Below are 10,000 nucleotides of genomic sequence, written 5' to 3'. Positions count from 1 at the left end.
GATTGGGGGGGAACTTGCTGTTTTATTTGTCATGATCTGCAAAGCCTGTTTCTTACTGGACTAATGCTTGTGGCGATGGTTTTATGGCTTTAATTATGATGTTCGTTTCCTAGTTATTGTATCTACTGCAAAGTCCTGTAGCAGACTTGCATGGCTCTAAACACAGTCCTTTGTATGGCATATTTGTTGTAGTATTTCATTTAATGACAATCTGCATTTTTTTTTCTTCAATGTGCTGTAGTTAGTTACTTTTTACAATGCGTTGTATTATACTTTCATTCATTCATTTCTGCATACAAACATGCTTTCATTTTGTGTGTCACTGTATGTATTCTTCACCTCTGCTGTTATAGCTACTCTTTATTTTCTGTGTGCTCTTTTCATTTGGCTTGTCCACGTAAACCATTTATACCCCACTCGCTTTCCCCTGCTGGGTTTAACTTCATTATTTGTTTTGAAGGGTGCAGTTTCCCTTGGCTCACTATTATTTCCTTTAGTATTTCCTTTCACAGATGCAGTACAACTTCATTTTCCTGAGTTGTACGGTTGACTTATTATATCATTAACTTTCATGACTTTATTTTCATGTGATTGAAGAAGAAAAAAATGCGTTCAGTGTAGTAAGCAAGGTTTTGCCTGGAAATCTGGTCGCCTCTGATTATGGCTTTCACCAGTTTAGTTCCTGAAAAATGGACGTCTTCCCACCAGTTATTCAGAGCACCATATTCTCCCACAGTTTCCCCCTCTCTCGACAATCCAGAATTCGCAATTTCTTGCGCTTCCAGTTTGTATTGGTGTGTTATCCCGATCTTTTTCTATCGTTCCAGTTTTTTTTCACTTTTATGCAGGCATGTGAGGCTTTATCCCCCTTAGTCTTAGGTTATTCAGATGCCCCTTTATGTTGTCATTATTTCTGTTGTCGACCAATTCCTCTTTTCACTTGTTATTTCTCTTCTTTTTGACAACTTTTTACGAAGTTCGTCTAATATATATTTTTCCGCCCTTCACTTCGTAAATTCATTAAGAAAAGGGACAATATTTTGCCTCGAAACGCTTAAAGTTTCTCATATTATTATGCTTACGATATAGACTTTCCTTTGTCGCTCGGGAGAGTTGCGTCACCCTCACTTTGCAGTGACATTGCCCCGGATTTTTAATTGTGGATATATTTTGATGAATAACGCCGTTGTTTCGCAAATCGAGGACTCCTTTTGCTAAGGAGAACCTGTTACGTTTGTTGAGGGCGAAGGGGCGGGCGAAGACGGGCCGGTGGAGTGTGTATCTTGTCTCATGTAAAGGCGAGGCGGCCCCATGAAAGGAGGTCGGTCGCCCATTCATCGAGCTGATGGATGACTCGCGGGCGGGTAGACGGACCAATTGACTCATTCAACAATTCACTGATTGACTGGAAGGCTGGCTGACCCGACTGATTGGTGGATAGAACCACTGTGTGGCCGACAGGCAAACGCACGCACACGTAAAGTAACTGTACATACTCATACGTCCATATTCACTCACTCTCGCTCTCGCACTCATTCACACATTCTCGCACTCGCACTCTTACACGCGCGCTCACATTCACTTTCTCACTCCCTCTTACGCCCACTCTCTCTTACGCCCACTCTCTCTTACGCCCACTCTCTCTTACGCCCACTCTCTCTGACACACTTTCTCGAGCTATCAGTTATTCACACAACACGCACTCACGCACGCACGCACTCACGCACGCACACTCACTCACTCACTCACTCACTCACTCACTCACTCACTCACTCACTCACTCACTCACTCACTCACTCACTCACTCACTCACTCACTCACTCACTCACTCACTCACTCTCGCACACACTCACTACACTTACACTTACACTCACATTCACACTCACACTCACACTCACACTCACACTCACACTCACACTCACACTCACACTCACACTCACACACACTCACACTTACACTCTCACACACACACACTCACTCACTCACTCACTCACTCACTCACTCACTCACTCACTCACTCACTCACTCACACTCACTCACTCACTCACTCACTCACACACTCACTCACTCACTCACTCACTCACTCACTCACTCACTCACTCACTCACTCACTCACTCACTCACTCACACACTCACTCACTCACTCTCGCACACACTCACACTCACACTCACTCTCACTCTCACTCACACTTACACTTACACTCTCTCTCACACACTCACTCACTCACTCACTCACTCACTCACTCACTCACTCACTCACTCACTCACTCACTCACTCACTCACTCACTCACTCACGCGAGTCTGGAAAGCGGTTGTAACAGGCTTGTAAGAGAAGGTGTCTCATGGGGTTGAGGAGTAGGGAGAGGGAGGGGGGGGGTCTGAGTTCAAGGTCACACGAGACTCGGAGCTTCTTGTAACTTGTTGGGAGTTGATGGTATAAAGAGAAAGAGAATGCCACGATAACATGTAAAGAGTAAAAAGGGAGAGGGAGAGAGAGAGAGAGAGAGAGAGAGAGAGAGAGAGAGAGAGAGAGAGAGAGAGAGAGAGAGAGAGAGAGAGAGAGAGAGAGAGCGAAGGCTGGCCGCGTGTGGATGGGAGGCAGGTGTGGAGACTAAGTGCGGGTGGCAGCTTGGGCGGGCGGAGGGAGGGAGGGAGGAAGGGAGGGAAGAGGTTTAGGAAGGAGGAAGGGGGATATCAGGGAGGGAGGGGGGAAGGAGGAAGGAAGGGAGGGAGGGAAGGAGGGAGGAAGGGAGGGAAGGAGGGAAGGAGGGAGGGAAGGAGGGAGGAAGGAAGGAAGGGAGGGAAGGAGGGAAGGAGGGAGGGGCGGGCGGGCGTGCAGCGGGAGGGAAGGGTGTTGATAAGATGAATGTCGAGGGGTTGGTGGGATGACGATTGAAATTGATGGGAGAAAAGGCTGTGTTGCGATTGAAATGACGGATGACCTCAGTAGGTGAGGAGGGAGGGGGAGGGGGAGGGAGGATGAGAGTATGGGAGGATGGGACAGTGGGTGGGTGGATGGATGGATGGATGGATGGAGGGTGGATGGATGTGTGGATGGAGGGTGGATGGATGGATGGATGGAGGGTGGATGGATGAATGGATGGATGGATGGTTGGTTGGATGGATGTATGGATGGTTAGTTGGTTGATGAATGGATGGATGGATGGATGGATGGGTAGGTGGGGAGAGAAAGAGAGAGAGAGGGAAGGAGGGGGGGAAGGATGGAAATAGGAAGAGAGAAAGAGAGGGAGAGGGAGAGGGAGAGGGAGAGAGAGAGAGAGGGGGGGAGACTGGCTTTGTATAAGTGTGTGGCGATGGATAGACGACGAGGCGTTGATCCGGACTCTTTAAGGTCGATTCAAGGTCGAAGGATAGGCTCAGCATCAAAGGACAGTGTGCTGGAGGGGGTCTGGAAGGGAGGGGCGGGCATAGGGGGGGGGCGTCGACTGGACTTGCAGCTCTGGGGGAACAAAGCCGGGCACAAGCTCCAACACGTGGTTCTTTGTTTACATGCGGAGTGTGCGGGCCAGCCGGGACCAGCCGAGGCCCTGCGCCGCCTGATGTAACATCCTGCCGCCCTCGCATCTCCTCCTTGGTTGGCCCCTCCTTCAACACGGCCACCCCTTTTTCCCTCCTACTCTTACAGCCGTAACACTTGAGCCTACGGTCACCGATACCTTTGAACATCTTTCAAAGGTGGCCTGGATTTTAACGCTTCCACTTCGGGCGAAATGATCTTCGTGTCTTTTCTCTTTGCAATGGCCATCAGCCAGCCACTCATGAACGGATGTGTCCCTTGTATAAATAGCCTGCGTTATTGTATCGTCTCCTGATGCTTGTGTGTGGGACGACGTCTGGTTACCTGCTGCTGCTGCTGCTGCTGGTCTTGTGCCCCGTGACCTTTTCCCGCGCATCTTCTTCCTGCTTGCCATTTCCTACCTGCTGCGTTATGAGTCGGGTGTGTGTGTGTGTGTGTGTGTGTGTGTGTGTGTGTGTGTGTGTGTGTGTGTGTGTGTGTGTGTGGTGTGTGTAGTGTATGTGTGTTGTGTGTGGTGTTTGTTGTGTGTGTGGGGTGTGTGTGGTATGTGCAGGGTGTGTGTTGTGTGTGTTGTGTGTGTGTGTGTGTGTGTGTGTGTGTGTGTGTGTGTGTGTGTGTGTGTGTGTGTGTGTGTGTGTCTGTATGTGTCTGTATGTCTGTCTTTGTTCGTTTGTAAGCTTGTGTGTGTATGTGTTTGTATGAGTGTGAGTGACAGAGATCGGCAGACAGACAGACAGACAGACAGACAGATAGACAGATAACACATCAAAAGGTAACACGTGCTTCCACTCACGACCGTGTGGTGCTTGGGTTACCATCTTGTCCCTGGTGTATTCACCTCTCCTTCTCGCGTCTTCCTCGCTTCCTTACCTCCTCCCCCTTCTTTCTCGCCCTCTCCCTCTCCCTCTCCCTCTCCCACCTCCTTACTCGCACATTAGATTAGTTTAGGGCCTCATGGCATGTAGCATGACAGATTACTTGCATTGCAGGCGTGGTACACCTCACACGTGACGCGTCGCATGTCAAGCCGTACATGCCATTATATTTATAAATTTGATAAGAATGGACAGATTGGACTCAGGCGAAGAACCTCGCTTCCGTTAAGTTCGAGAAATAATAGAAATTTGCGATGCACTGACGCAGTTGGGCGGCTGGCATGATGAGAGAGGAGAAGAATGGGAGGGGAGGAGGGGGAAAGGTGAGGGGTGAGGGACTGCTTGCACCGGTGTGGAACCAGGGCCAAGGTCGGCAACCCCCCTCCCCCACCTTTCCCCGCCTCCAAGCGTGCCCTTCAAGCGGCTCGTATCTCTCGCAGTGTTCTAACCTTGTGCTTGTCTTTCCAGGTTGATGCGGGCAATATCCTATACATTGAAAACAAGGGGATCGAGTCCTACGCGGACCCCAAGAACCCACCACAGCGCACAGGGCGTGTCAGTTCTCGCGTGCCCACGGCCACCTCGCGGGCGGCCGAAATGGTGGGCAAGGTTGTGCGGGCGGTGCAGGAGCTGGGCAGCGAGGGCAGCTCGCTCAAGGACATCGCTGCCCACCTCCAGTCCCAGGGGGCTCTGAACGACCCCGACGGTGCTAACCTCGTGCGCCACGCGACCAAGCGCGCCCTCCAGCGGGGGTTCCTGGCACAGAACGGCAAGCTCTACACGTTGGGCACCCTCACCAAGCACCGCAAGTCCACCGGGAGGCCCCCCGTCGCCAAAGCCCTGCACCTCGATGACGACGATGACGATGACATCGGGCTCGCGCTGCACGACCGCTCCCTTGAGGCCAACGCTCATCTCCAGGTGAGTACCCGAGCCGCGACGCTCTTCCTGTCCTTGCTTTTCATTACAGACTTTGTTTGCTCAGCGCAGGCAACTTTGCAGTGTCTTCGGACTAGGGAGCATCTAGCAGGGGAGAGACTGTCCAGATAACTGATACTGGATCTGGGTTGCGCTATCTTGTTCAGAATAACTGCCGCATTTACTAGCGGTGGTTCATTAACTTCATGTGACTGAGAGGTCTCGATCGCCCCTTGCGTTATTATTGATAGGAGTTCGGGTTGATATGGCCTACCATTTACAAAATAATTATATTGCTGTTAAAGTTAAATTTCTATACATTTTGTAGTAGGGGAAGGAAACCTGATCAAATTGTCGGAGCTAATTTTGCATGTTGCTGTTATCATGTTTATAATTTATTTCTCTAGAAAGTTTTTTAATACTTTGAAGAATGGCAAATGTTAGTTGGCAAAAAAGAAAAGAAAAAAAGAAGGGTTTGTACACGCGTTGTAAGAAATAGGGCTTATACTGTGAACAATTTTATTTACAAACTAATGTAAACGTTATTAATTAAAACATTCTGTTATTGCTATAGTCTTTTGGAAAAGGAAAAAGGATTAGTTCTCACAAATGTGTTTAGTTCACTTTTTGAGGTTGGGGCGCAAGGCAGGGCTCAGACTGACCACAGAAAGGTTGCACGTGCAGTAGGAGCGCGGGTCCCACGCGGCTGGTGATGACGCAACCCAAAGTCACGTGACCTGCTCTGGCGAAGCCCCGCACGTGTTGAAGGGACGCCTGTGTGAATGCGGTACTCAAGGTGCTGGGGGCGAGGCTGTCCATCGACGGCGTGTCTTGATTAGCGCGCTCTCCACAGCAAGACGAAGTGGATTGGACTGATGTGGAGTGGACTAACTGAGGATTGATGGTGAAGGAGAGAGAGGAAACGTTGGCGGGTGGGTAAGGGGGGGGATCGTAAACCTTTTATTGATTTTGATTATTTAGGTTTTCTACTTCAGGGTTTAAAGGCGGGGAAGGGGTGTGTTGCTGACCTTTGATTGGGGATTTTCTACATTCTTTATTTGTGCAGGTTTAATTCAGTGCTAGCCGGGATTGCCCATACAGACGTTGTGTAGAATCACCGTTATTTAGGGCTAGAGGATTATACTTTTAGGTCTTGTTTGAAACCTATTTCGAAGTAAGCAAGATAGAAAGTTCTTGTAGTGCTACAGTTGTATATTACAGCATTGGTAAAACCAAGAAACGTCTTGCGTTTTCGAGTTGGTTTCAGGTGACGGTGGTTGCGGAGGGGGGAGGAGGGAGGCTAGCAAGCGGACCAGCGTGGCGAGGCCGAGTCTCAGAGTAGAGGGGGCAGCTGCTGCTACATCCAGGTGTGGCAGGTGCGCTGTGTAGTCGAGAGAACCTCCCTCACCCCTCTACTGCTCCCCTGACCCTCTTCCTCCCCTCCTCTCCTCTCCTCTCCTCTCCTCTTCTCTCCTCCTCTCCCCTCCCCCTGCCGCTCTTGTTCTATCTGCGTTGCTCTCCTCGCGCTCTTATCTCGTTTCCGTTTTTTTCTCTTCGCTTGTACTTTGTGTTTCTTTCATGTCCTTCCTCTTTCACTTCTTTTATTTCATTCCAACTCATTGCTTTCACCTGTGCTTTTATATCTCCAGCCTCAAAAGTCTCAGTCTCTTAAGTCTCAGTCTCTTCGTTATCTTCCCGCCTTCTCATATTTATCATAGGGCCACGCCGTCGCGTACTTTTCTCAGCGCCACGCTTTGTGTACGTATGGAGGGCCTCGGTTAGCCGCCCGGATGAGACTGGCGTTAACTGATAAGAGCTGCCGTTATCAGTCCCCGGTCTAGATAGTTTTATCTGCCACAGTTGTAGGCTCCAGATATGGCCTAGTTGTAGTCGGTGATTTAGCGTTGACACCAGTCGGGTTGGACAGCTGTTCGTGGGGCGGACGAAGCAAAGCACATCTGCCAGTGCGAGCGCGTTGTGCATGGTTAGGCCGCACATTATACGCTTATCCCTCTGACCTACGTGCGGCACGGCGTTATTGCTGAGCGGCGGTGCCAGGGCGTGCTGACTCCAGTACAACTTACGGTGTTCTGAGTGACCGTTGCGCCATCCAACGCGTTGCTGCCGAGGCCTAGGGGGACCTCTGCGTCAGGGAACTGTTGTCGCGACGTGGTCAGAGCTGACCACACCAGGAACTGATGGCGCTGACTCTTGGCTATCCCGAGTCCTGACTCAGGTCTCAGCAAACGTGCTGAAGTCACTCCTGCTTGCGAAAAGGAAGATACAGTGACGTGTAGATCTTGCACGGGAGTAGGCACCAGGCCGGTGCAGAGGCTACGTTGTTATAGTGTGAGGGAAGGAGGCGGTGGAAGATGTGCGACTCGTAAAGCAAGAAGAGTAGTGATACGCGACACAGGAAAGGGACATCGGCAAGATGACGCGGCGGGCGGCCCACGGTAAGAAGAAGAAGTTGTAGTTGTACGTTCAAAGCGAGGGAGAGGGAGGAAACTGAAAACGTCGAGGAGAGAGAGGAAGGAGGAGAGAGGAAGGAGGAAGGAGGAGAGAGGAAGGAGGAGAGAGGAAAGAGGAAAGAGGAGAGAGGAGGAAGGAGGGAGGAAGGAAGGAGGAGGGGGGAAGGAAGGAGGAGGGAGGAAGGAAGGAGGAGGGAGGAAGGAAGGAGGAGGGAGGGAGGAAGAAAGAAAGAAAGAAAGAAAGAAAGAAAGAAAGAAAGAAAGAAAGAAAGAAAGAAAGAAAGAAAGAAAGAAAGAAAGAAAGAAAGAAAGAAAGTAAGAAAGAAAGAAGTGAGGGAGTGCCTTGCACGATTGCTTGCTTGAGTGAGTAAGTGAATGAGAGGGGGAAAGAATGAGAGAGTAAGGAGAACTTATATGAGTGTAAAGGATTTTCACAAATTAGGAAAATAAGCGCAAGCATATTAATAGAATTAAAGAGGTGACCGAGGTAGGGAAAAAAGGGTGCAGGCTGTCGGGCAGGCAGGCAGGCAGGCAGACAGACAGACAGACAGACAGACAGACAGACAGGCAGGCAGGCAGGCAGGCAGGCAGGCAGACAGACAGACAGACAGGCAGGCAGGCAGGCAGGCAGGCAGGCAGGCAGGCAGGCAGGCAGGCAGGCAGGCAGGCAGGCAGGCAGGCAGGTAGGCAGGCAGGTAGGCAGGCAGGCAGGCAAGCAGGTAGGCAGGCAGGCAGGCAGGCAGGCAGGCAGGCAGGCAGGCAGGCAGGCAGGCAGGCAGGCAGGCAGGCAGGCAGGCAGGCAGGCAGGCAGGCAGGCAGGCAGGCAGGCAGGCAGGCAGGCAGGCAGGCAGACAGGCAGGCAGGCAGGCAGGCAGACAGGCAGGCAGGCAGGCAGGCAGGCAGGCAGGCAGGCAGGCAGGCAGGCAGGCAGGCAGGCAGGCAGGCAGGCAGGCAGGCAGGCAGGCAGGCAGGCAGGCAGGCAGGCAGGCAGGCAGGCAGGCAGGCAGGCAGGCAGGCAGGCAGGCCAGTCGAAGGAAAGGAGATAGAAAATATGAGAGCAACATTCACAACAAAGGCTCTTGTTTCACTCCCAAACTAAAATAAACTTATAAAGAGGGCCGAATTAAAAGAGGAGGAGGAGGAGAAATGGAAGGAGGAGGAGGAGGAGAAGGAGAAAAAGGAGGAGAAAGAGAAGTAGCAATGGGATGAGAAGGAAAACGAGACCGAGGAGGGAAAGGTGTCGTTGGCGGGAGATTTGAAGTACGAGGAAGGTTGCAAAAGAAAACGGGCCAAAGAGGAAGGATTGCAAGAAGTAGAGGGCAAGAAGTTAACTTTAGATAGAAGGGAGGGAAGCAGGGAGAGAGAGAGAGAGGGCGGGAGGAAAGGAAGGGAAAGGAAAGGGGGAGGAATGGAGGGAGAGGAGCGGAGGAATTGGGGAAGAGGGGAGGCAGCAGAGAGGAGGGAGCAGAGAGGAGGGAGCAGAGAGGAGGGAGGAGGGAGGAGGGAGGAGGGAGCAGAGAGGAGGGAAGGGGAAGGGGAAGGGGAAGGGGAAGGAAGGAAGGAAGGAACAAAGAAAGGAAGAAAGAATAAGAAAAAGGAGGGATGGAGCTTGGTGCAAGTCTTTTCTTTCACGTTTGGTCCTCTCTCCCTCCCCTTCGATGTCTCTTTTTTTATTTTATTTATTTTTCTCTCCTCCCCTCTGTTCCCCCGTGGTGGTGGCGGCGGCGGCGGCGACGGCGTGGGGCCCAGTTGTAGCACGGTGCTATAATTAGTATGAGCGGGAGTCAGTAACGCGGGCAGAAAAAAAAGAAAAGGAAAAAAAGAAAAACTTTCCTAACACTCAGCGCTCAAAGTTGATACCACGCGGACGGTGTAGCTGGGGCTCTGTCTCTCGCTCGCATGCTTCCTCCCTTGCTTACTTCGTTCCTTGCTTGCTTGCTTGCTTGCTTGGTCGGAAGTCTCGTTGGCTCGCTAGGGGATTTGGCCCTTGCGACTCGTTTTTACCCGCGTGGGACTCAAATAGATACGGATCTTGTTTTTTTTCTTTTTCTTTTTCTTCTTGTTCTTCTGTTTATCATCTTTTCATCTTCTTCTTGTTCTATTTTTTTCTTTTTCTGACTTTTTCTTTCTCCTCCTCCTCCTCCTCCTCCTCCTCCTCCTCCTCCTCCTCCTCCTCCTCCTCCTCCTCCTCCTCCTC

At 51.1% G+C, this 10,000-nt stretch overlaps 1 protein-coding gene across 11 annotated transcripts in view; it reads left to right on the top strand.

The window, feature by feature from the left end:
* LOC122253304 (uncharacterized) overlaps positions 1–10,000 on the top strand; it is a 91,572-nt gene that overhangs the window by 10,858 nt on the left and 70,714 nt on the right. For 9 of the 11 annotated variants that reach the window (XM_043016257.2, XM_043016254.2, XM_043016255.2 and 6 more), the window contains exon 3: positions 4,883–5,335. In XM_043016257.2, the coding sequence (XP_042872191.2) occupies positions 4,883–5,335 (453 nt within the window). Of the gene's footprint in view, positions 1–4,882; positions 5,336–7,218; positions 7,789–10,000 lie in introns of those variants that run through there. The other 2 variants (XM_086555147.1, XM_043016259.2) reach the window with 1 other exon arrangement.

Source organism: Penaeus japonicus, unplaced genomic scaffold (genome assembly GCF_977035675.1).
Source record: "Penaeus japonicus unplaced genomic scaffold, GWHDUDI00000001_assembly GWHDUDI00000030, whole genome shotgun sequence".
In the NCBI taxonomy this organism is placed as follows: Eukaryota; Metazoa; Arthropoda; class Malacostraca; order Decapoda; family Penaeidae; genus Penaeus; species Penaeus japonicus.
The sequence above is the reverse complement of the archived record's forward strand: the minus strand, read 5'-3'. Positions and strand labels throughout refer to the sequence as shown.